Source organism: Podarcis pityusensis (genome assembly GCF_964106645.2).
Source record: "Podarcis pityusensis genome assembly, chromosome: 6".
In the NCBI taxonomy this organism is placed as follows: Eukaryota; Metazoa; Chordata; class Lepidosauria; order Squamata; family Lacertidae; genus Podarcis; species Podarcis pityusensis.
The window spans coordinates 3,676,531-3,703,506 of record NC_138030.1 but is presented as its reverse complement, the minus strand read 5'-3'; the positions used below and the strand labels follow the sequence as shown (position 1 = coordinate 3,703,506).

The window sequence follows — 26,976 nt, the reverse complement described above, 5'->3', positions numbered from 1 at the left end:
CTGCGCAAAGCCTCCGCAGGGCAGTGGGGTGAAGGCACCCCGCTGCTCTGAGGAGGCTTCAAAGGCTGCGCTCTGGGGGCTTCAGGCAGCTATCCGCAAGCCTTCGGAGCGCAGCAGGAGTTCCACAGCCTGATCTACAGCTTTACTTGTAGGTCTCATTTGTTACCCCTCTGGAATTTGGCATATATATTTTTCCAACCTATCCCTGATGGTTTTCTATAGCCAGTTGGCTCTTAACATTATATTAGGCGATATACAGTGTTTAAGGCTCACCTCTGCAGTCACAGTGCAGTCTTGGACCAATATCTCTCTTTTGGAAATGTGTAATCTCACTGACTCACTCTCTCTCTCTTTTTCAAAGCACATCATAGATGTGTCAGGTGCTTTTTGCTGACATAGTACTTTTAAGTACTTAGTACTTTTAATGTGCAGGGTAGAAAAATTTCAGAGATGCTCCAATCCTGCTTTCTCCTGGCACAATGCCTGGTGGAGAAAAGGGCATTATCCAAGGTGTTTTCCTCCACATCACAGGTTTGTTACATTACTGGTAAATTTATTTGGCTTGTTAGTCACTTATAGAAAAGTGTAAAAGGTGGGGGGGAGTCTCTGAGCAACTTTTAAAAAGAGAGCATAAAGTATATCATAAAAACAGATAATAAACTGCAGGAAAACTATTATGAAACAGACCCAGCAACAGCGGAAAACTTCAGCGGCAGGAAACATCTTATCAACAAACAACAGAACAGTTGACTTAATCCAGGGGTAGGCAACCTAAGGCCCAGGCCAGATCCAGCCCAATCGCCTTCTCAATCCGGCCCGTGGACAGTCCAGGGATTCAGCGTGTTTTTTACATGAGTAGAATGTGTCCTTTCATTTAAAATGCATCTCTGGGTTATTTGTGGGGCCTGCCTGGTGTTTTTACATGAGCAAAATGTGTGCTTTTATTTAAAATGCATCTCTGGGTTATTTATGGGGCATAAGAATTTGTTCATTCCCCCCCCAAAAAAAATATGGTCTGAGGGACAGTGGGCCGGCCCCTTGCTGATAAAGTTTTCTGACCCCTGACTTAATCTGTCCAGTGCCTTCTTGGTGGTGGCACCCGCCCTGTGGAACGCCCTCCCACCAGATGTCAAAGAGAAGAACAACTACCAGACGTTTAGAAGACATCTGAAGACAGCCCTGTTTTGGGAAGCTTTTAATGTTTAACAAACTACTGTATTTTAATTCTTTGTCGGAAGCCGCCCAGAGTGGCTGGGGAAACCCAGATTTGTGGGGTATAAATAATAAATTATTATTATTATTATTATTATTATTATTATTATTATTAAAGATGTCAATGACAGCGCCAGGCAGGCTCCCCTGGGGAGAGCATGGCACGAGCAGGAAACTATGGCTAAAACGTCCCCTTTTCCTTGTCACCACCCTCTGCAAATGCAACTGAAAAAGGCAAAATGTAGACAAGTCATCAAGAACAGGTCTTGTGAAGGACACTCACCGAGAGGCCTATGAAGACAGCCACCTTCTTCCCAAACCTTACCAGGAACCACTGCCAGACAGGGATGGAGAGGCAGGCGACCACCTGGAGGCAAAGAGGGGAGAGGAAACTCATCACCTGGTATGACCCAGAGCTCTTTGACACAAGAAAAAAGGAATGGCAAGACAAACTGTTAGAGTATATTGAACTGGCTAGATTAACAGAGGCAGTTAGAGATCACACTAGACAAGAGTTTCAAAAAGCATGGGGGAAATGCAGAGAATATCGTGTTTTTCGCTCTATAAGACGCACCAGACCACAAGACACACCCAGTTTTTGGAGGAGGAAAACAAGAAAAAAAATATTCTGAATCTCAGAAGCCAGAACAGCAAGAGGGATCGCTGCACAGTGAAAGCAGTGATCCCTCTTGCTCTTCTGGCTTCTGTGATAGCTGCACAGCCTGCATGTGCTCTATAAGGCGCACACACATTTCCCCTTACTTTTTAGGAGGGAAAAAGGTGAGTCTTATAGAGCAAAAAATACGGTACTTCACAAAACAGTGCCCTAAAATACATACCCGAACTTGTCTCGATTAATGCCTGCAGGATAATTTGTGGATATTTAAGTTATAATTAGAAAAATCTTAATAATTATTCAGCTTATAAGACGTAAATGAGGAGGCCAGATACAGGATAACGGAAGTCTTTTATTTGGTTGTTTGTATTGTTGTATGTTATGCTTATTGTATGTTCTGGTTTAATGAGGGTGGATTTCTGTTTTGGGGTGGGGGGTTTATGTTATGTTGTAAATAAATTTTCTAATAAAAATTAAGAAAATTCAGAAATTCAGAGCTCTTTGGCACAAGGCTGTATTTATCTTACTTGGATAGTCTTATTCGGCTTTCTAAGGAAGATTAATCGCAGCAGATGAATGAGCAACCCACCTCAGGGCTCCGCCTGGTGACCTGTTCCTTAAGCATCCTTCCTGATTTGCTCCCACATAGCTCAGGCGGAAGTCAGACTTACGCACAATTCCAGACTGTCTGTGATGGCCTGGGATTCGGACTCGCATGCTGAACCTGAGGGATCCCAGCCTGCACAGGATCCCCCACCTCCAGAACCAGCTGAGCCGGGGCTGGGGCATGAGCCTGAAGAGTCCTCACCTGTGCTGGGTCCTCAGGTGCAGGCACCAGCTGAGTCTGCTCTGGCTCCTGAGGTGATGGAGGACCCATTGCCTGCAGGTGCTCCACTCTCAGCCCTGTCAGACGAAGCGGAGGTTGCCTCTGGGTCCGGTAACCCTCCAGCCTCCAGAGTTGCAGCGACTCAGGGCAGAGAGGCAGAGGGAACTAAGTTCCCGCAGGAGGAGTGCTCGCCTCCAGGCCAGGAGAGGCGAGTCACCAGAGGATCGGGGCCGCCCTATGCCTCAGGGTAGATAAAAGCCAGCCAGCCTCAGTCCCAAGTTGCGGGAGCAACATTGTTGGTTGCTAGTTCCTGCCTGAACCCTGTCCTGCTTTCCTGCCTGAGCTCCTGACCTGTCCTGGCTCCCTGCTTGCAAGCCTGTTCCTGACTTCTCCCGGCTTCCTGCCCTGCACCCAGCTTCAGCTACTAGGGACTGCCTCCACGTTGCACCTTTGACCACGGACTGGACTTGGACCTCGCCTCTTGGGTAACCCACGGGATCAGCACACTGTCCCTATTTTGGGGTGGGATTCAGCCGTATCCCAGCAAATTCAGGCTGTGCAAGGAAAGCTGGTTTGGAGCTTTTGCTCCCTGCTTCCCCCACAAAATAAGAATTTTTTTTTGCAGTAAGGAAAGTGTTATGTACTGAGTTGAATAGGATCCTAAATGCAGCAGTATGATTGGTCTGCAGGAGCCACCCAATCCAGCTCCAGGTGGAAGTGAATCCACAACCTGATTGGCCTACAGGAGAATCCCGGAATTAGCCAATCACGTGCAGCCCATTGTGTAAATAATGTATATAAAGCATCATTGACTATGCAAAAGCCTTTGACTGTGTTGACCACAGCAAACTATGGCAAGTTCTTAAAGAAATGGGAGTGCCTAATCACCTCATCTGTCTCCTAAGAAATCTCTATGTGGGACAAGAAGCTACAGTTAGAACTGGATATGGAACAACTGACTGGTTCAAAATTGGGAAAGGTGTACGACAAGGCTGTATATTGTCTCCCTGCTTATGAATCCCAAGCCGGAATTAAGATCGCCGGAAGAAATATCAACAACCTCAGATATGCACATGACACAACCTTGATGGCAGAAAGTGAGGAGGAATTAAAGAACCTTTTAATGAGGGTGAAAGAGGAGAGCGCAAAATATGGTCTGAAGCTCAACATCAAAAAAACAAAGATCGTGGCCACTGGTCCCATCACCTCCTGGCAAACAGAAGGGGAAGAAATGGAGGCAGTGAGAGATTTTACTTTCTTGGGCTCCATGATCACTGCAGATGGTGACAACAGTCACAAAATTAAAAGATGCCTGCTCCTTGGGAGAAAAGCAATGACAAACTAAGACAGCATCCTAAAAAGTAGAGACATCACCTTGCCAACAAAGGTCCGTATAGTTAAAGCCATGGTTTTCCCGGTAGTGATGTATGGAAGTGAGAGCTGGACCATAAAGAAGGCTGATCGCCGAAGAATGGATGCTTTTGAATTATGGTGCTGGAGGAGACTCTTGAGAGTCCCATGGACTGCAAGAAGATCAAACGCATCCATTCTTAAGGAAATTAGCACTGAGTGCTCACTGGAAGGACAGATCGTGAAGCTGAGGCTCCAATACTTTGGCCACCTCATGAGAAGAGAAGACTCCCTGGAAAAGACCCTGATGTTGGGAAAGATTGAGGGCACAAGGAGAAGGGGACGACAGAGGATGAGATGGTTGGACAGTGTTTTCAAAGCTACAAACATGAGTCTGACCAAACTGCGGGAAGCAGTGGAAGACAGGAGTGCCTTGCATGCTCTGGTCCAGGGGGTCACGAAGAGTCGGACACGACTAAACGACTAAACAACAACAAAGCAGATATTGTGGGGGAACTTCCATTCCTCCTCACCACTATGAGCTGAATAAAGAGCATGAAATCCACTCTTGACTCTGAGTATATTTCAGAAAGTGATGGGGAAATGTACTGGAACATAGGAGCCAACTCCTAGGGGCTGAGGGGGCTTTGCCCCCTCATAAAATATTTGAGGGGCCACCTCCACCTCTCCCCCCCCAGCTGATGGGCATTGCCATTCAAATAGTGTGTGTGTACCACGTCATGTGATTGATGATGCAGGGCGGGGGGGCTTACCTACCCTCTCCCCAATATTTTATTCGAGTTGGCACCCCAGTTCTGGAAAGTGTGGGACGACACTCGCTTGATGCAATGTCCTCTAATGTCCCCCACAAAGAAATCAGGATAGATATTCATTAAATAAAAGGTAAAAGGACCCCTGACCATCAGGTCCAGTCGTGGCTGACTCTGGGGTTGCGGCACTCATCTCGCTTTATTGGCCAAGGGAGCCGGCGTACAGCTTCCGGGTCATGTGGCCAGCATGACTGAGCCGCTTCTGGCGAACCAGAGCAGCGCACGGAAACGCCGTTTACCTTCCTGCCAGAGCGGTACCTATTGATCTACTTGCACTTTGATGTGCTTTCAAACTGCTAGGTTGGCAGGAGCAGGGACCGAGCAACGGGAGCTCACCCTGTTGTGGGGATTCGAACCGCGACCTTCTGATCGGCAAGTCCTAGGCTCTGTGGTTTAACCCACAGCGCCACCCATGTCCCATATATAAAATCTATATAAAATATAGATTTGATATAATATGCAGTTGAAAACATTGACATTAGGAGCCATGGAGGGGATGGGCGGAGGTCTCGAGATTCAGAGAAATCTCTCTATAGTGGTACCTCGGTTGTGGAATGTAACCCGATCTGGAAGACCATTCGACTTCCGAAACATTCGACAACCGTGGCGCAAAGGGCGGTCTGCAAAGTCAATGCAGAAAATGGAAAAAAACCGCAGCCGTTCAACTTCCGAGGTGCGTTCGAAAACATAAGCATTTACTTCCGCTTTTTCAGCATTCAAAAACCAAAATGTTCGGTTTCTGAGACACTCGAAAACCAAGGTACCACTGTATATGGAAATGTATTTGGTTTTGTTATAAATTTATATTTGAAAAATCAAATAAAAACGATTTTAAAAAAAGGTCGGGCAATACGTACCAACATGATGAGCACCAGATGCTGGAAGCTCCCAGGCAGTCCAGCTGCGTGAGTGCAGAAGAAGGCAAAGATTCCCTGGGCAAGCTGTGGGTGGAAACGGAACAGCCTCAGCAAGCACTCGGGCGCTGAACGGGCAAGTGTGGCATGCCACTCCCTGCTAAACCATTGCTTCCATTTTTATCCTCAGTGACCGTCAAGGAGGCTGTTTTCAGAATGAAAATCAGTGGTGGGGAAACACCACCTTGCCAGGTTCTTTTGGTCAAGCCACACTCACCTGCCCTTACCTGGGGCAGGTAAAGATACACCTGGGTTGAAAGTGCATTTTGCACATGCTGCCAATCAGTGAACAGGGTCGGAAGGAGCAAAGGACTTTCCCATCCCGTGCTATGGACCCCATTAACTGGAGATGCCAGGGATCGAACCTTCAGCAAGCCAAGCAGGTGCTCTACGGGACCACCTCTCCTGGTCTGCCCCGCAGAGGACCTTAAGGTCCATAGTTTAGAGGTCCCGGGCCCTACAAAAGTTAGATTATCCTCCACCAGGGACAGGGCCTTCTCAGTGGTGGCTCCGACCTGGTGGAATGCTCTTTCCCATGACACCAGGGCCCTGCAGTATTTAACCTCCTTCCGCAGGGCCCGTAAGAGCTATTCCGCCTGGCTTTCAATTTGAACTTAGCCTGATCTTTTATTCCCCTTCCTTCCCTCCCTCTCCCCTTTTTATGAAGATTAACTGCTCTGGGATCCCACAGTTAATTCTCCCCTGGTCTCCTCACTGGCCCAAATAGGACTAATTTAGCCAGCTAGCCCCGGTGATCATCTAATGTTTATTTGATGGATTTCCCCCTAAATTGATTTTTGAATTCTGAATTTATCGTTATTCACGTTTTATACTGTATTTTATGCTGTTTTTTGTTACATCAATTACGTGTTTTAAATTTGTTGTTAGCTGCCCTGAGCCCGGTTTTCTGAACCGGGAAGGGCGGAGTATAAATAAAAAATTATTATTTATTATTATTACTGCTGAGCTATGGCCTGTCCGGCAAATTCAGTGTAGCGCTGAGCAATTGTGTCCCACGTCCGCCCCATAAAGCCCTGTTACCCAGCCATGGTAGGACCTGCTGTTACCTGGAAGGCCAGCGATGCCAGCAAGAAACCTGCAAGGAGCCGGGTGTAGGAGCTGTGGCTTAGGACGGCCCGCAGACTGGCAAAGAATGGGAGTCTGGTCTTCCCCAAAGGGGTGTATCGTCCTGGCAAAAAATAAATAAAAAAGAGGGAAGAAAGGAACAGTAACATGGATTTATTTCGGCCATTTCTGAATTGTCTTTCTGCACCAGAATGCCCAAGGCAAACGTATGATATAACGGAAGGGGAGCAGGCTAGCATTAACTTCCTTTAAACTTTACTTTGGCAAACCAAGTCGATGGACTATGCCAAAACGGCAAAATTAACTGGGAAGCTCAGAAACCAAGAGGGCAAGATCTTAAAAAAAAAAGAATGGGAAAAGTTTATAATTTATCGGTACTTACAAGACCATTGTAAGTAGGTTAAAACATTAGCAGGATTTTAACACTTGTGATGTAGTGGAAAGAATGGATAATCTGGAAGGACAAAAATTTGGACATACAGTTGTACCTCGGGTTACAGACGCTTCAGGTTACATAGCTTCAGGTTACAGACTCCTCTAACCCAGAAATAGTACCTCAGGTTAGGAACTTTGCTTCAGGATGAGAACAGAAATCGTGCGGCGGCGGCAGGAGGCCCCATTACCTAAAGTGGTGCTTCAGGTTAAGAACAGTTTCAGGTTAAGAACGGACCTCCAGAACGAATTAAGTACTTAACCCAAGGTACCACTGTATTGAAGTTGTTGTTGTTTAGTCGTTTAGTCGTGTCCGACTCTTCGTGACCCCCTGGACCAGAGCACACCAGGCACTCCTGTCTTCCACTGCCTCCCGCAGTTTGGTCAAACTCATGCTGGTAGCTTCGAGAACACTATGCAACCATCTCGTCCTCTGTCGTCCCCTTCTCCTTGTGCCCTCCATCTTTCCCAACATCAGGGTCTTTTCCAGGGAGTCTTCTCTTCTCATGAGGTGGCCAAAGTCTTGGAGCCTCAGCTTCAGGATCTGTCCTTCCAGGGAGCACTCAGGGCTGATTTCCTTCAGAATGGAGAGGTTTGGTATTCTTGCAGTCCATGGGACTCTCAAGAGTCTCCTCCAGCACCAGAATTCAAAAGCATCCATTCTTCGGAGATCAGCCTTCTTTATGGTCCAGACATATTGATAGACAGCTATAAATATTACTACTTGGACCCATGGAAGGGATGGGGGAAAGTCAGGAGATTCAGAGCATTCTCGATACAGTGGCACCTCGGGTTAAGTACTTAATTCGTTCTGGAGGTCTGTTCTTAACCTGAAACTATTCTTAACCTGAAGCACCACTTTAGCTAATGGGGCCTCCCGCTGCCGCCGTGCCGCCGGAGCACAATTTCTGTTCTCATCCTGAAGCAAAGTTCTTAACCCAAGGTACTATTTCTGGGTTAGCGGAGTCTGTAACCTGAAGCATATGTAACCTGAAGCGTCTGTAAGCCGAAGTACCACTGTATTCGGATCTTGAATTGATTTTTTGTTGTATATTTATACTTTTAAAAATCATATATATATATAAACTTTCCTTGCAAAGAAACACACACACACACACACACACACACAGCCTGCAACTAAGGCCCAAACGTGAGCAGCCTATCATTGGCCATTAAGCCAAGATGGCTCTGTGGAGCCTCCTGGTTCAGAAGCAGTCTACTTCTGAATGACAGTTGCTGGGAGCCAAATCAGGAGCTGGGATAGTTGCTCCCCTGAAGCCCTGCTTGGAGATTTTTTCCCAGAGGCACCTGGCTGCAGAAGGCAGGAATTTCTTGGACTGATATCAGAGACTCTTTTTAGAATTGATTTAACACATTTCTTTCTTCGCAGGGTGTTTCCAGACACGATCTTAATATTGCAAGCAGGCAATTCAGAAGATGCAAATGGGTCTGTTATGTACTGAGTTGAATAGGGTCCAGAATGCAGCAGTCTGATTGGTCCTAGAACAATAGGGTCCAGAATGCAGCAATCTGATTGGTCCTAGAAGAATAGGGTCCAGAATGCAGCAGTCTGATTGGTCCTAGAACAATAGGGTCCAGAATGCAGCAATCTGATTGGTCCTAGAAGAATAGGTGTGATGGCCTGGGAATCCGATTCAGAGGCTGAACCGGAGGAACCCCAGCCTGCACAGGAGTCCCTGCCTCCAGGACCAGCTGAGCCGGGGCTGGGGCTTGAACCTGAAGGGCCCTCACCTGTGCCGGATCCTCAGGAGCAGGCACCAGGTGATTCCACTCTGGCTCCGGAGGTGATGGAGGACACAGTGCCTACAGGTGCGCCTCTCCCAGCCCTATCAGGGGAAGGCGAGTCTCCCCCTGGGTCCAGTAACCCTCCAGCCTCTCCGGAGCTGCAGAGGCTGAGGGCAGAGAGACGGAGGGAACTGGTTTCTCCCAGGAGGAGTGCTCGCCTTAAGGCCAGGAGAGGCGGGTCTCCTGGGGGCCGGGACCGCCCCTGGCCTCAGAGAAGATAAAGGCCAGTCAGCCCGGTCCCAGGTTGCGGGAGCAACGTCGTTGAATACCTGCTTCTGCCCAGACCCAGACCTGTCCTTCCAGAGTTCCCGTCCCCGCCCGCCTTCCTGCTTTGGACCCCGCCTCGCTCTTTGTGAACTGTTTCCAGACTCGTGACCCAGGACCGGACTTTGACCACGCCAATGGTAACCTTCCCCCCGGGACCAGCAGAATAGGGTCCCGAATGCAGCCGTCTGATTGGTCCTAGAACAATAGGGTCCAGAATGCAGCAGTCTGATTGGTCCTAGAACAATAGGGTCCAGAATGCAGCAGTCTGATTGGTCCTAGAACAATAGGGTCCAGAATGCAGCAGTCTGATTGGTCCTAGAACAATAGGGTCCAGAACGCAGCAGTCTGATTGGTCCACAGGAGCCACCCAATCCAGCTCCAGGTGGAAGTTAATCCGCAACCTGATTGGCCTACAGGAGAATCCCCGAATTAGCCAATCATGTGGGGCCCATTGTGTAAATAATGTATATAAAGCAGACATTCTGGGGGAACTTCCATTCCTCCTCACCACTATGAGCTGAATAAAGAGCATTAAATCCACTCTCGACTCCAAGTATATTTCAGGGTCATTGGCAACACATTGGGTGTGTTTTAACTTTTTCGGAATGAAAGATGGGTCGTTTCAGACTTTGCAAAAAACTTGCATGCATAAGCCACAGCCATCCCACGATAAGCAACTGTTTGGATGTAACCTGGATCTTGTGACCAGGCCCAGGGCTGAACCTTCAAGAAAAGCCACATTGAGCGCCAAATACATTAAATAGTTATACGTTTACCTGGCTGCTCTTTCACTCCCAAGAAAAGGACCAGGCAGGAAAGGAAATAAAGAGAGCCAAGGACCAGGGAGGCGACAACATACGCCGTGCGCTGAAAGGGAAACAGAGAAAACCATTTACTGGCCGAGTGCAAAATCAAACTAGTCAAAATCTGATGGCTTGTTCATTGGTGCAATGCATGCATATTCCACTCAGAGTAAACCCATTGAAGGGACTGGACCTAAGTTAGCCGTGTCCATTCATTTAGGGAAGTTTTTAATGTTTGATGTTCTATTGTGCCTTTAATTCTGTTGGGAGCCGCCCAGAGTAGTATGGGAATATTAAGGATTGTAGGAAAGGATACAGTGGTACCTCAGTTTAAGAACGGCCCTGTTCACAAACTATTTGGTTTACGAACTCCACAAAACTGGGAGTAGTGTCCCGGTTTGCAAACTTTACCTCAGTCTAAGAATGGTTTCAGTTTAAGAACGGACTTCCGGAGCGGATTAAGTTCGTAAACCAAGGTACCACTGTATATTGAATAAGTATTAGCCTTCCTTCACTCACGCTAGTAAGTGATGTAGCAGAGAAGAATCCCCTCAAAATAGCGGAAGCTACCGTATTTTTCGCTCTATAGGATGCACTTTTTCCCCTCCAAAAATGAAGGGGAAATGTGTGTGCATCCTATGGAGCGAATGCAGGCTTTCGCTGAAGCCCGGAGAGCGAGAGGGGTCAGTGCGCACCGACCCCTCTCACGTTTCAGGCTTCAGGAAGCTATCCGCAAGCCTGAGGAGCCCAGTGGGAACTCCCGCTGGGCTCCGCAGGCTTGTGGACAGCTGCCTGCAGCCCGAAGTCCGGGGAGCGCAACACTGCGCACCCCAGGCTTTGGGCAGCTGTCCGCAAGCCTTCGGAGCCCGGCGGGAGTTCCCGCCGGGCTCCGAAGGCTTGTGGATAGCAGCCCTCCATCTCGCTGTTCTAGCTTCGGGATAGCTGCGCAAAGCCTCCGCAGGGTGGCGGGGTGAAGGCACCCCACTGCCCTGCGGAGGCTTGAAAGGCTGTCTCCGAAGCTGCGCTCCAAAGGCTTCAGGGATCTTTGAGGTTGGGGGTGGGGGAAAGCAGCGCTTCCCCCCACCGCCAGCCCCACAAGCTCAGGGGGCAACGGCAAGGCTGCGCGCAGCCTTTGCGCTGGTCCCTGACCTGCTCTTGAACACACCTTGAACGCACCTTGTTTTTGAGGGGGAGAACAAGAAATTTTTTTTTTTTCCTGTTCTCCCCTTCCTATGGTCTGGTGCATCCTATGGTCCGGTGCGTCCTATAGAGCGAAAAATACGGTAGTTTGCAGATTCGTTTGAATCTCTTCGTTAAGTTTATTCCCTTTTGATCCCGCTTAAAAGAATAAAGACACAAGAGTCTTTCTGAGCAAAGTAACAAAAGATTTATTCACATTTCAGTTCACAATATGATTCCCGGAAGGCAGGCTTTTCTTAATAGTTACACAAGAATCTGCGGGTTCATCTCATAGGGAGACTGAACTCATGTGCCACAGACAGCAAAATTACACTAAGGCAACAAAATGGCTGCAGAAGAGCAGCATGGCAGCAAAAGAACAGCAACAAGACAGTATGGAGAAGACAGACGAACTGAGGACGTGGCTTCGTGACGTGGCTCTTTTGTGGAGCCAGCCAGAGCCATGCTCATCTCCCAGGTCACATGCAGGGGGAGAAAGCTAAGAGGAAGTTACACTGCCTGGATGCCTGTGCCCACTCTAGGAAATAAGGAATGCTGAATTTGACTGCACCAATGGATTACATGCCACAAGTGGCTGGGGAAACCCAGCCAGATGGGCGGGGTATAAATAATGAATTATTATTATTATTACTACTACTACTCCTCCTGCCAACTTAGCAGTTCGAAAGCATGTCAAAGTGCAAGTAGATAAATAGGTACGGCTCCGGCGGGAAGGTAAAGGGAGTTTCCGTGTGCTGCTCTGGTTTGCCAGAAGTAGCTTAGTCCTGCTGGCCACATGACCCGGAAGCTGTACGCCGGCTCCCTCGGCCAGTAAAGTGAGATGAGCGCCACAACCCCAGAGTCAGTCACGACTGGACTTAATGGTTAGGGGGTCCCCTTTACCTTTTATGACTACAGTGGACACTCGGGTTGCGAACGTGATCCGTGTGGGAAGCACGTTCGCAACCCGCAGCGCCATGTGTGTGCATGCGCAAGTTGCAATTTGGCGCTTCTGCGCATGCGCAAAGCACGATTTAGCGCTTCTGTGCATGCGCAACCGCCAAAACCCGGAAGTATCCCGTTCGGGTACTTCCGGGTATCGGCACGTCCGTAACCAAAAAAACCGCAACCTGAAGCATCTGTAACCCAAGGTATGACTGTACTACTATTATTAATGGAGCTAATCTGAATAGGGATGGCAGCATTGGGGAATGGAGCCTCCTCAAGGAAGTTTACGCTTGCTAGAACCCTGAACAGGAGTTCTGTTAGGCTGGGGCATGCTGCAACATTTTGTTGCAGTTCTCGCTTGTTCCATGCGGCTCCCAGTCCCATTTCAGCTCCCATATGGCTGGTTGCCTACAGCCCAAGTCTTACCGCATTCTCCAGCACGTCCGGGAGCAGAGAGGTGGAGTTTTCTGCCAGGGTGCCATTCGCCACGTCGCACCTCTTCCTCATGCTGGCATGGTGACTCCCGACGATTTGCCCCTGGATACCCGACCCCACCAGGGTGCTCAGCATCTCCATTCCCATCCCTGCCGAAAGCCGTGGAAAAGTGGGAGAGGTGTGAGCAGAAAGGAGTCGCAGCACAGCTCTAAACCAGGGTGGGGGGCGGCCCCCAAGGCTCTTCTATCCGGCCCTCAGGACTCCGCCCAGGCCACACACCCCCTAGGCCAGACCCCTCACCATCCCCATCTCATGCTCTCCTTGAGTGATATTTGCCTGGCCAGAAGGGGCCTGGATGGAGATCAGAGTGGCGCCTGCAGAAGTTTCTACAACTCTGGATTTTGCATGGCTGGAACCTAGCCTATGGTTACCAGACGTCCCCGTTTCCCGGGGACAGTCCCTGGATTTACAAATCTGTCCCCAGACAAAATCCGTCCCCGGATTTCATTTAAAGTCGCCAGATTTATATTTTAAGTGTTGTAGATTTATTATGAGGGAATGAAGTTTTAAGTCTTAAGTTAACCATAGTTGCACATCAGTTTCTAATGTTGTGAGTGTCCTCTATTTAGGAGGCTTCTACTCTGCAGCCCCCTATAGTAGTTTTAACTGCGAGTCTTTTAGTTCTTATGCTCTTACAGTACTTTTAACTGCATGTTTTTGTTTGTTTTTAGTTCTTAACTGTTTTAATTATCAGTTTTTATCCATCCATTATCTGTGTTTAATCTTGTATTTTATTCAGATGTTTTATCCTATGCTTGTTTCTTTGTCCTTATTTGCTCTAACAATTATCTGTTAAAAAATCCTAACTGCTATTTTATTTATATGTTTTTTTATCCTGGTCTGTGACCGTAATAAAGTTCATTCAGGAGGGAATGAATGTTGCGTGATTGGTTCAACGGCACAAGACACATCATATGAGGACTTCCGGCGAGGCAAAATGGCAGGCGCCACAGCAGCGAGCAGCTCCTGAAGCCAGCCAGAGCCAACTGCACTACCAGGCTGGCTCCGGGCTGCTGAAACTGTTGCTGCCACTGCCAAGGGGGAACTGGGGACGCCCAGCGCGTCAACTGGGGAAACCACTGAACACGCCCCCCCCCCCCGCGACCCAAATTGAGCTGGGAGCGAGAGTGCCTGGCCACTTAGCTGACTGCCCAGCGGTGCAGCGGAGGAGAGGAGAAGGAGAAGGAAGAGAGATAAAGAGGAAGGATAAAAAAGAGGGCAGCCCCAACTTTGCCACACTGGTGCTCCCGTTGAGGAGAGGTAGGAGAGCACCGGGAGGGCAAGGACACGTGGCTGAGCCCAGGTCCGACCTGAGCCTACTCCACGGCGGCTAGCGCTCCAAGAGAGCAGGCCGGGGCCCAGAAGAAGGCCACGCAACAGAGGAGACCACAGAAGAGAAGATATTACTTCTTTTCTTAAAAAAAACACAAAATTTTTTAATAACTTTTTTCCTCTTTTTTTTTTAAAAAAGTGTCCTCTTTGGAAAAAATCTGGTAACCTTAACCTAGCCTGCTTTACACAAGGTGACGTCACATCTGTGACTCCACCCACTTTTCCCTCCGGCCCCTCCCAGCACTGCTATGTGGCCCCTGGAAAGTTGCCCAGAATCAAAAGTGGACCTCATGTTGGAAGAGGTTCCCTACCCCTGGGTTTAACCAATAAACAGTAGGCGTTGGTGGCTCCAGCTGTTATCTTGGTAGCAGGATGATCGTGCCAACTACTGGGCTCCACAAATATTCATGATTTCATCCAAAGTGGCATACAACAGAAGGGAAGAGTCCCATGGACAGATAGTATGAAGGACCATCCTTAGAAAGGATGTGGACAAGCTGGAAGGTGTGCAGAGGAGGGTGACCAAGATGATCAAAGGTCTGGGAACCAAGCCTGATGAGGAACGGCTGAAGGAGCTGGGCATGTTTAGCATGGAAAAGAGGAGACTGAGATGAAATATGAGAGCCAGCTTCAAAAATCTGAAGGGCCGTCACATGGAACAAGCTTGAGGTCCAGCGCCGAGGGCCTTCTGGCGGTTCCCTCGCTGCGAGAAGTGAGGTTACAGGGAACCAGGCAGAGGGCCTTCTTGGTGGTGGCACCCGCCCTGTGGAACACCCTCCCACCAGATGTCAAGGAGAACAACTACTACCAGACTTTTAGAAGACAGAGTGGCTGGAGAAACCCAGCCAGATGGGTGGGGTATAAATAAATTATTATTATTATTATTATTATTATTATTATTATTATTGCTCTGGATGGTAGGACTCGAACCCATGGCTTCAAGTTACAAGGAAGGAGGTTCCGACGAAACATCAGGAAGAACTTTCTGATGGCAAGAGCTGTTTGACAGTGAAACGGTCTCCCTTGGAAGGTGGTGAATTCTCCTTCCTTTGAGGTTTTTAAGCAGAGGTTGAATGGCCGTCTGCCATGGATGCTTTAGCTGAGATTCCTACATTGCAGGGGGCTGGACTAGATGACCCTCAGGCCCCTTCCCACTCTTAAGTGTCTATGATTCTATGAAATACCCTTACACAGAAAAGTTCCCTCTCTGTAATGTCCCCGTTAATTAATCAGTGTAATCTCCACTTTGTTACTGTCACACCAGGCCTCAGGCAACGACACCAGGGCAAGACAAATGAACTGATGGGGTAGCTCAGTTGGCAGAGTGAGAGACTCTTAATCTCAGGGTTGGGTGTTCGAGTCCCACGCTGGGCAAAAGATCCCTACATTGCAGAGGGTTGGGCTAGACTGAGCATGGGTAGGCAAACTAAGGCCCGGGGGCCGGATCCGGCCCAACCGCCTTCTCAATCCGGCCCATGGACGGTCCGGGAATCAGCATGTTTTTACAGGAGTAGAATGTGTCCTTTTATTTAAAATGCATCTCTTGGTTATTTGTGTGGCATAGGAATTTGTTCATTATTATTTTTCAAAATATAGTCTGGCCCCCAATAAGGTCTGAGGGACAGTGGACCGGCCCCCTGCTGGAAAAGTTTGCTGACCCCTGTCTCTATCATGGGTAGGCAAACTAAGGCCCAGGGTCCAGATCCGGCCCAGTAGCTTTCTAAATCTGGCCCGTGGACGGTCCGGGAATCAGCATGTTTTTACATGAGTAGAATGTGTGCTTTTATTTAAAATGCATCTCTGGGTTATTTGTGGGGCATAGGAATTCGTTCATTCCCCCCCCCCAAAAAAATATAGTCCGGCCCCCAACAAGGTCTGAGGGACAGTGGACAGGCCCCTGCTGAAAAAGTTTGCTGACCCCTAGGCTAGAGGGTCCTTGTCCCTTCCAACTCTGATTCTATTATTTTTTCCAGACTAGGAAGTCCCTGTAGAGCAGGCATCCCCAAACTCGCCCCTCCAGATGTTTTGGGACTACAGTTTCCATCATCCCTGAGCACTGGTCCTGTTAGAATCATAGAATCATAGAGTTGGAAGAGACCACAAGGGCCATCGAGTCCAACCCCTGCCAAGCAGGAAACACCATCAGAGCACTCCTGACATATGGTTGTCAAGCCTCTGCTTAAAGACCTCCAAAGAAGGAGACTCCACCACACTCCTTGGCAGCAAATTCCACTGTCGAACAGCTCTTACTGTCAGGAAGTTCTTCCTAATGTTTAGGTGGAATCTTCTTTCTTGTAGTTTGGATCCATTGCTCCGTGTCCGCTTCTCTGGAGCAGCAGAAAATAACCTTTCTCCCTCCTCTATGTGACATCCTTTTATATATTTGAACATGGCTATCATATCACCCCTTAACCTCCTCTTCTCCAGGCTAAACATGCCCAGCTCCCTTAGCCGTTCCTCATAAGGCATCGTTTCCAGGCCTTTGACCATTTTGGTTGCCCTCCTCTGGACACGTTCCAGTTTGTCAGTGTCCTTCTTGAACTGTGGTGCCCAGAACTGGACACAGTACTCCAGGTGAGGTCTGACCAGAGCAGAGTTAGCTAGGGATGATGGGAGTTGTAGTGCCAAAACATCTGGAGGGCTGGGTTTGGGGATGCCTGCTGTAGAGATTCACCGTCTCGGAAAACAAGGAAGGCAGGAGCTGCATTTCCAGATCAATGGCGATGTCTGCCAAGGGACTTACTGTAGGCGGTCGCAGAGTCGCGGTCCATCTGACTCCCTCCTAGGAACATGGTCAGCGAGGAATAAGGGACGTGGTAGCACTAAAAGGAGGTAAAGGTGAAGGTAAAGGAGGGAATCTGTCAGGGTGGAAATAATAATAATAATAATAATAATAATAATAATAATAATAATAATAATTTATTTATACCCCACCCACCTGGGCAGCTTCCAACAAAACACTAAAATACAATAACCAATTAAACATTAAAGCTTAATGTTCCACAGGGCGGGCGCCACTACCGAGAAGGCCCTCTGCCTGGTTCCCTGTAACCTCACTTCGCACAATGAGGGAACCGCCAGAAGGCCCTCGGCGCTGGACCTCAGTGTCCGGACAGAACGATGGGGGTGGAGACGCTCCTTCAGATATACTGGACTGAGGCCATTTAGGGCTTTAAAGGTCAGTGCTAACACTTTGAATTGTGCTCGGAAACATACTGGGAGCCAATGTAGGTTTTTCAAGACCGGTGTTATGTGGTTTCGGCGGCCGCTCCCAGTCACCAGTCTAGCTGCCGCATTCTGGATTAGTTGTAGTTTCCGGGTCACCTTCAAAGGTTAGCCCCACGTAGAGCGCATTGCCGTAGTCCAAGCGGGAGATAACTAGAGCATGCACCACTCTGGCGAGACAGTCCGCAGGCAGGGAGGGTCTCATCCTGCGTACCAGATGGAGCTGGTAAACAGCTGCCCTGGACACAGAATGGACCTGCGCCTCCATGGACAGCTGTGAGTCCAGAATGACTCCAAGGCTGCACACCTGGTCCTTCAGGGGCACAGTTACCCCATTCAGGACCAGGGAGTTCCCCACACCTGCCCACCCCCTGTCCCCCAAAAACAGCACTTCTGTCTTGTCAGGATTTAACCTCAATGCAATGTTGTGAGCAGGGCTCTTAGCAATGCCTACTTGTAGCTTTTTAAAAATGTGGCTTTCATTTTAAACTCCCCGCTGTGTGTGTTTTGTGTGTGTGTGTGTGTGTGTGTGTGTGTGTCTTTGTCTTTTACCCTCCTGGTCTACAAAGCCCACCTTGAACTGCAGGACGTGCCGTGTCTATATATAAACCTCAGCATCAATAAATACATGAATGGCTGAAGGGAACATTCATTCATCCATCCGTCCCACGCACAAGCGCTTACACTCATGCAGGTCTGGAAGAGGCAGTACATGACCAAATACCAAAAGAACTTCAGTGACACAGAGAGGGAATCTGAGGGCACGAACCAGAGCATAGTGTAGAAGAAGACCCCAAATGGCGTGGAGCAGACGACCCTGCAAGGAGAAGAAGAGAGCGTAAGGACCGCCTTGCAGGGCTGTCATTGCTAAGAGCAGCCGGCCGGATGCCGCCAGGCAGGAAGCGGGATTGCATTGACTGTGCCACCCCAGCAAAAAATTCTGGTGCTCAGAGGTAGACTATCCCTGTATCTGGAGGTTCCACTGCAATGGGGAATTCGTCACAGTTATTGGAAGAGTGGGCAATGGAAGAGTGGGCAAAGTGGAAGTCTTTGTTTGCCAGAAGGGCTCTTGTGCCTTTAAGGGCCACAGGAAAGGCAGGAGTCCAACAGGTAGAGCTGCGGAACCAGGATGTGAAACCAGGGATCTGATCGCTGGCGCAAACGTCAGGCCACATCAGGAACATGCCAGGATCCATCCCTGAAGGTTCAGCTTCAACTGGTTCAAAAGGGGGGGGGGGGAGAGGAAAACTAACAATGCCATTGGCCAACCACCTCTCTCTTCCCCTTTAAATCTCCGAGGTTGGAAATATAAAGGGGGAAGAGGGGAGACTTGCAAAACCTCCATACCTGCAAAATTTGGCCCATGGAGCCGAAAAGGTTCAGCGCCCTTAGCTTAAGGCAGGGGTCAGCAAACTTTTTCAGCAGGGGGCCGGTCCACTGTCCCTCAGACCTTGTGGGGGGCCAGACTATATTTTTTGGGGGGAAATGAACGAATTCCTATGCCCCACAAATAACCCAGAGATGCATTTTAAATAAAAGGACACATTCTACTCATGTAGAAACACGCTGATTCCTGGACCGTCTGTGGGCCAAATTTAGAAGGCGATTGGGCCGGATCTGACCCCCGGACCTTAGTTTGCCTACCCCTGGCTTAAGGGAAGGGCTGGAGCTCAGCACTAGAGCATCTTCTCAGAAGGTCCCAGGCTCTTTCCGCGTCTTTCCCAGGTAGGACTAGGAGAGATCCCTGTCCGGAACCCCCGGAAGCTGCTGCCAGCCAGTGTAGACAATACTGGCAGAGATGGGCCTCGGTATAAGGCAGCTTCCCCTGCTAGTGCCTGAGGCGTGTGCAAGCGGCGACTTTGGCCCTTTGAGCTCATAGAATCACAGACTTGTAGAGCCAGAAGGGACTGTGAGGGTCATCTGGTCCAACCCCCTGCAACTCAGGAATCTTTTGCCCAGTATGGGACTCGAACCCACAACCCTGTGATTCAGAGTCTCATGCTCTATGGACTGAGCTATCCCAAGGATTACGTGCTTCCCATCGCTGGGGGTTGGACTAGACCAGGGGTCAGCAAACTTTTTCAGCAGGGAGCCGGTCCACTATCCCTCAGAACTTGTGGGGGGCCAGGCTATATTTGGGGGGGGGGGGAATAAACGAATTCCTATGCCCCACAAATAACCCAGAGATGCATTTTAAATAAAAGGACACATTCTGTTGGGAATCAAGCCTTTATCAGGGGAAACTGGCCACTCTCCAGGCACCCGGCTTGATCTCCTGTTGACCTCCCTGTCTGCATTCCCCAGCAGGATACAGGCTAGGTCGCGATAGGCGATCCTTCTTAGCGTGAGAAGAACACACCCCCTCTTTCCTCCCCCCCCCCGGGCAGGGGAGAGAGATAGACAGAAACATATTTACATTCCTTTATTTCTGTCTTTGCAGCGTTACAAAAGCATGACTGCTCTCTTCAAACTCCAGCAGTCGAGAGAGAAACTCCTCCTATACTTCCTGTACAGCTCATATTACACTCTGAGCTAATTCCGGTGCCCTCTGCCCTGTGAATTGACTGTCCCTGTTTCCCACGGAACAGTCCCAACATTCCCATTATGTTTTGCTTTCAAGCTACCAGCTCGCGGCCGCATTGCTTCTATATCGTAACACATTCTACTCATGGAAAAACAGGCTGATTCCCGGACCATCTGCGGGCCGGATTTAGAAGGCGATTGGGCCGGATCCAGCCCCCGGGCCTTAGTTTGCCTACCCATGGACTAGCGGTTCTCATATATTATAAAAATTATAAAAAAATATTAGTTTTTTAACATATCATTTTCAACAGTAATTAAATATATGGCTATTTTTTTTACTTCCATCAGTCCTGTCTGAAAATTTTCCAATCTAATCTCTTAGAGTGCATTTCTTATTTTCCCTATTACATTTCAAACTCATAACCAATATCTATCTTTTCCTATTTTGTAACACTTCCTATATTTCTCCTTGCAAAACTTCTTGTAGTCCTACTAGCGTAATTTGTTGGTTACAGTTGCTCTTCAAATAATTCATATACTCCTTCCAATCTTCTGTAAATCTCTGGTCCAGAAGTACATGGACTAGCGGTTCTCAACCTGTGGGTCCCCAGATGTTGTTGGACTACAACTCCCATCATCCCTGAGCTCTGGCCTTGCTAGCTAGGGGTGATGGGAGTTGTAGTCCAACAACATCTGGGGACCCACAGGTTGAGAAAGGCTTAATTTTTCTTTTTTATCCCTTCCAACTCCACTGTCCTATGAGAAGTGGCCGGCTTAACGCACCTCGAGCTTTTATGACCAGGCTGCCCCTTGATCTTTCCTACAAAACACCAACAGATCCACCCGGTTGCCCCTTTTCCCTCTCACTCACCAGGGGATCAGTTTGCCCCACCTCCGGCGGGGGCTTCTGCTGACCAGGAATCCGATGGCGGGGTCGGCCACAGCATCCCAGGCTTTCCCCAGGAAAAGGATCAGCGAAGCATGGAAAGGCTCCAGCTAGATCGAGGCAAAGGAGGAGACTGAATCTGTTAGGCAGTGTGGAAAGACCTGGAGCATCAACCCGAACAACATTCTGAAATTGATTATTTAGTGTCGCAGTGCCAACACTTTGGAACTCAGCCCTGTATACCTGAAGAAGCATCTCCACCCTCATCGTTCAGGCTGGACACTGAAGTCCAGTTCCAAGGGCCTTCTGACGATTCCCTCACTGCGAGAAGTGAAGTTACAGGGAACCAGGCAGAGGGCCTTCTCGGTAGTGGCACCCACCCTGTTAAACGCCCTCCCACCAGATGTCAAAGAGAAAAACAACTATCTGACATTTAGAAGACATCTGAAGGCAGCCCTGTTTAGGGAAGCTTTTAATATTTGATGAATCATTGTATTATAGTATTCTGCTGGAAGCCTCCTAGATGGGCAGGGTATAAATAATAAATCATCATTATCAACTGATTTTATAATGAATTGGTTTTAGAATGCTGTATTATTTTACTGTTGTTAGCCGCTCTGAGCCCGGCTTTGGCTGGGGACGGCGGGATATAAAAAATTTATTATCATCATCATCATCATCATCATATTAAGAAAACAGCATTTCATCTCCCTGCAAACAAACCAGGGGTGGATCTGCACACAGGGGAAAAAACGCTATAAATAAGTCAGAAATCAAATCATTATAACAAAAGAAAAAAAACCCTATGGAAAAACGCTATGGAAAAGTTTTGTGCTGTCTGGCGCCACCTGGTGTTGCATGTTTATAACTCATTCAGATCACTGTTTTTTGACGAATGTAGCTGAGTGCCAGGATGGAGCTCACCTGCACGACATCCAGCAAGAAGATCTGGAGGAAAAACCCAACTGCGTTTCCTGTGAGCTGGTAAGGGGCTCCTCCAAGCGCATAGCAAACCTTCCGGTGGAGAGGCAAGGCTGGTTTCACCTGGGAATGAGATCCTAGCAGGTGAGGAGAGCATCTCTTGAACACACACACACCCTGCAAAGGTAGCAAATCCTGTCTTCTCTAATGCAAATGTAAGACAATGTTAAAGAGCAGCCCTGGTAGATCAGAAGGTGTTCACTTTGGTGAGCATCTGGCAGTGGTGAACTGGGTACCTCTGGGAAATTCAGTTGGGCATGAGGGGAGCATTGCACCCCTGTCAAAGTGGCGCACTCGAGGGAGGACTTTGGGGCATAGGTCAAGGGCCCCGCTCTGCAGAAATGCACAGGAGACCCTTCCCCCAAAACACAGTATATCTGGCTTTTCACACTTTGAAGAAAGGTTTCATCTTTAAAGCCCTGTGCGGCCTAGGACCCTCGTACCTGCGGGACCGCCTCTCCTGGTATGCCCCGCGGAGGACCTTAAGGTCCACAAATGACAACACCTTGGAGGTCCCAAGTCACAAGGTGGTTCGATTGGTCTCAACTAGGGCCAGGGCCTTTTCAGCACTGGCCCCGACTTGGTGGAACGCTCTGTCACAAGAGACCAGGGCCCTGCGGGACTTGACATCTTCCTGCAGGGCCTGCAAGACAGAGCTGTTCTGCCTGGCCTTTGGTTTGGACTCAGTCTGACCCTTACATTTCCCTCCCCTTATGGTCTTGATTTATCAGCTACTTTTAAAATGAGGCTGCATTTTAAATTGTTTAACCTGTATTTTAAATTGCTTTATTTATTTATTTTCTATTATGTTTTTATTGTAATTTTATTGGTGTTAGCCGCCCTGAGCCCGGCTTTGGCCGGGGATTGCGGGGTATAAAAAATTATTATTATTATTATTATTATTATTATTATCCTGCATGTAAAGCACCCAAAGAATTCTGGGAGCTTCTGCCAGTCAAAGTAGAGTATGCTGAGCTAGATGGACAAGTGGTCTAATATATAGCAGACTTTACACCCTCCATGAGTTTGGGGCTACAGGTGCCATCACCCCCAGCTGGATGGCTGCAGGTTTCTTCCTCACAACCTCCCAGTGCCTATTGCCTCTGACATGGGAGGGTCTGTAGAGATGCTGGATATGAAAATCCCTTCTGCAGTTTCTCTGCAGGTAAAGGTGAAGGGACCCCTGACCATGAGGTCCAGTCGTGGCCGACTCTGGGGTTGCGGCGCTCATCTCGCTTTATTGGCCGAGGGAGCCGGCGTACAGCTTCCGGGTCATGTGGCCAGCATGACTAAGCCGCTTCTGGCGAACCAGAGCAGCGCACAGAAACGCCGTTTACCTTCCCGCCGGAGCGGTACCTATTTATCTACTTGCACTTTGACGTGTTTTCGAACTGCTAGGTTGGCAGGAGCAGGGACCGAGCAACGGGAGCTCACCCCGTCGCGGGGATTCGAACCGCCGACCTTCTGATCGGCAAGTCCTAGGCTCTGTGGTTTAACCCACAGCACCACCCGCGTCCCTCTGCAGTTTCTCTACAACTCTCTAATCTGGCCTGCATCCAGCCCTATATTCAAACAGCAGGGAGTTTCCACAGTGCAAAATCCTAACGGGTTGCCTTGATCCCACTGTCAAAGGGGGGTTAAATTCCTCTCTAAACACGAGCTTCTTAGTGTGTTGACCAAGGAATTGCTATGTTCATCTTATGCAAGATCAGGGATTTGGCAGACCCAGAGAAAGCTCTCTCTCTCTCTCTCTCTCTCTCTCTCCTGATCTGCTGCCTCTTCCTTTGACACTGAGTGGAGTTTTGGCACTTCCTGATAGGCCTAAAATACAATTTCTGAACAGGGTGTCAAACTGACATGACCTCTCTCAAGTCACGACAACATCCAAAGTCCAGAGTCTGGCCGGTGTTCAAAAGAGGCGATGGAAGTTTTTGCGGTGGATAACAAAGAACCAGAAGAGAATATGTGGTTGAGGAAAGCAAGCTTACTCAAGGACTCTTCAATCACCTTTCTTGACCTCAATTCCCCAGCTGTAAATTGGGCATAATCACAACTTTCCAGGCAGCAGTGGTGTGTGAGAGACAGAGAGAGAGAGAAGATGAGAAAGAGAAAACAGGACTTCAAATGTTTCAAGATCCCACGCACATAAAGAATAGAATATTGCTCTCGGAAAGCACCTTTCTTTAAAAATAAAGCAAAAGCAAGATTTTAGTCCTTTTTGAGTTACCACTTCAAACTGAAAGCCTGCCCCAGCTGCCGCTGTTTGAGGGCAGGGTTCGATCCCATAACAACAAATTCAGGTTGTGCAATTATAGTGCATTGGGAGCTCTTGCACAACAAACCCAGTTCCCCAAAAAGATCAGGTGGTTGTTTTTTTTGGTAATAAATCACAGGGAAATGTACTGGAGAGTGTGGGATCACACTTGCTTTGACAACACCTTCTTACTTCCCTGGAAAAAAAATCAGAGTGAAGGCTCATTCAACAGCCAAGGCCTTCTTATCTTGCCTCAGGATAATGGCTTTCTCAGTAGAACCGCTTACTCCTGAGTAGACTTGCCGAAGTTTGGGAATTTTAATCTGAGGTGACCATGGCAAAAATGGACGCAGGGCAGTCTTTATTCTGGATTAGTTAATTCAGGATACTTTTGCAAGCGTCTCCACCTGTTCTTAATTCTGGCTCTGCCCTCACCTGGCGTGCAGCCCACAACCCAGGCTGGAGAGATCCTGGTTCAGATCCACACCCAGCCAGCCAGCCATGAACTGTAGTGTGGAAACTTCCCTCATCCTGCACTCTCCCTCGCAGGGGCGTTGTGAAAGGAAACAGATAGATATGCCAACCTCAGCTCCTTGGACTGGAGGGATAAAAGCAGCATAAACAGGGGTGGGGGGGAGATGGGGAGAAATTTCACAAGCTGCTTGCGATGGATCGGGTGTCGGCAGCTGGAAAGTGGCTGCAGATAATTTTAGAAGCACATATTTTCACAGAGGGCTGCAGAACAGAACAGCCCTGTTGTGCCTGCAGTTCAGTTGCTGTTCAGTTGCTCCTTCAAGGATCGCATGGTGTTTGACAATATAAGAACAGAACAATACATAACACAGTAAACAAAAAACAATAACCCCTGCACTAAGAAGGCTCCCTTCAAAGTGGTCCCACTATCTGAAGTATGGGGGATTGTGGCTCCAACATCCAGTGCTTCCTTCCCTATTGTGAGACGCCCCAAATATTTTAGGCTACAACTCCCATCAGCACCAGCCATGTGATGCTGTGGCTAGCTGGAGCCTGGCTCTGCTGGCAGGGGCTGATGGGTGTTGTAGTCCCAAAACATCCAGAGAGCTCCAAAAGATGGCTGCTCCATCCAGAGTCTTCTCAGTGGTGGCCCCCCAGCTCAGGAACCCTGTGGGATGGAAGGGAGGGCACTGACCAGGAAGGACCACATGGCACCTTCCTTTAACAGCCTCTTGGTTCCAAAGAGCTTTTAACTGACTGAGGCTCGTAGCCGGACACTGCCTCTTGGTCCTCATCTTGGTTACTTATCAAGGCCGGCCCACCTATGACGCAAGGTGAGGCGACTGCCTCGGGTGGCAGGATCTATAGGGGCAGCATATCTGGCCTCCAAGGAATGCATCACCGGCTGCAGCTGCAGTAACAGCAATGGCTGTGGCACACTCCTTGGGGGCTGAATCTGTCACCTCGGCAGCCCCCCACCCCACCTCAACAGCAGCCTCTCAGCAAATAGAGGGCGCTACCAGTCTCCTGGGACGCGGGTGGTGCTGTGGGTTAAACCACAGGGCCTAGGACTTGCCGATCAGAAGGTCGGCGGTTTGAATCTCTGCGACGGGGTGAGTTCCTGTTGCTCGGTCCCTGCTCCTGCCCACCTGGCAGTTCGAAAGAACGTCAAAGTGCAAGTAGATAAATAGGTACCGCTCTGGCGTTTCCGTGTGCTGCTCTGGCTCGCCAGAAGCGGCTTAGTCATGCTGGCCACATGACCCGGAAAAAACTGTCTGCGGACAAACGTCGGCTCCCTTGGCCAGTAAAGCGAGATGAGTGCCGCAACCCCAGAGTCGGCCACGACTGGACCTAACGGTCAGGGGTCCCTTTACCTTTACTTTACCGGTCTCCTGCCACCCCAGGGAGGATACTGAAAAAGCTGACTCCTGGGGGCCTCCTGGGCTTTGCTTTGCACCCTGCCAGCGTGATTCAGAGCAGAGCCCCCACCTCCCCAAATGGGCTTTGATTCCCTCTTCAAGTGTCAGGTAAGGTTAATTCGATCAATTCCTCCCTGGTTCCTGATGTACATCTCCACTCACCCCATCTTCCCTGGTGGGAGGACATGCCATTTTGCGATCACCTCTGGTGCCCAAATTTCTTGCACTGACCCTGTTACACTTTTTTACCCTGTCCCAACAGCAGGAAGTATGGTAATTAGGCCAATCAGAGGCACCCTCACTGGGGGACTGCAGACACATTTCTGGAAGGAACAAGGGCTGTGATTCATGGTGGCAACAACAGAAGGCGATGACGACACAGCCAGGGACCTGGGCACGTTCATTAATGCTTTACCAAACTTCACCTACTTGGCCGGCACCCTGAAGTTCCCCTGGGCACTTGTCCAAGCAGGGCATAGGCCGTGGCACCTGGGAAAGGCTTGGCCAGCTCTTTGCTTCCACGCACTGTCTGAGAGCAACATTGCCTGCTTCTGGCATTGCTCATCCCCTAGTATTATGGCAGCACACGTATATTTTGTTCCAGAGTCAATGGAGTGCTTGTTTTCTTTTCCCTTGCGTAGTCCTCACACAATCTAGAACTGCTGCGTATTTTTAGTCCATGAAAAGTGCTTCTTGATAAATGGGTTTCATTCCGATTTCCGAAAATCAAAGCACGTTGCAGATTGAGCATGTTGTCGGTGGATGCAGGAAGGCAAAGTCTTGAGTGCGCATGAAATCCTGGAGGTGTGGGGAGGAAGGTGGGGCCAGCAGGCATTATGGCAAAGCTACTCCAGCATCCTGTCCTCACAGTGATCAACAACTTGCACATTATGGGAAGTGCCAAAGCAGTCCAATCATGAGGCAGAGGAAGGCAATGGCCTCAGGTGGCAGATTTAGGGCAGAGGGGGCAAAGCAGTGGGAAGGTGTTAGAGCAGGTGAGAGGAAAATCAGGTCTCTCTACCTGGCCTTCAGCACTCTCTCCAGGCTGCACCTATCACCAGGCTATTTTGCACCCAAGGCATGGCTAACTACAGTAGTACCTCGGGTTACAGACGCTTC

The 26,976-nt window shown here is 49.0% G+C and overlaps 1 protein-coding gene across 7 annotated transcripts in view; it reads right to left on the bottom strand.

Moving 5' to 3' along the window:
• Positions 1-26,976, bottom strand: part of LOC308480001 (sodium-dependent lysophosphatidylcholine symporter 1-B-like) — a 44,245-nt gene that overhangs the window by 11,683 nt on the left and 5,586 nt on the right. For 2 of the 7 annotated variants that reach the window (XM_081011183.1, XM_081011184.1), the window contains exons 2-10: positions 21,655-21,828; positions 20,716-20,840; positions 18,006-18,138; positions 16,840-16,918; positions 12,696-12,853; positions 10,116-10,206; positions 6,816-6,937; positions 5,692-5,775; positions 1,496-1,579 (exon numbers count right to left, since the gene is read on the bottom strand). In XM_081011183.1, coding sequence (XP_080867309.1) covers positions 1,496-1,579; positions 5,692-5,775; positions 6,816-6,937; positions 10,116-10,206; positions 12,696-12,853; positions 16,840-16,918; positions 18,006-18,138; positions 20,716-20,840; positions 21,655-21,828 — 1,050 coding nt within the window. Of the gene's footprint in view, positions 1-1,495; positions 1,580-5,691; positions 5,776-6,815; positions 6,938-10,115; positions 10,207-12,695; positions 12,854-16,839; positions 16,919-18,005; positions 18,139-20,715; positions 20,841-21,654; positions 21,829-26,019; positions 26,901-26,976 lie in introns of those variants that run through there. The other 5 variants (XM_081011186.1, XM_081011188.1, XM_081011189.1 and 2 more) reach the window with 5 other exon arrangements.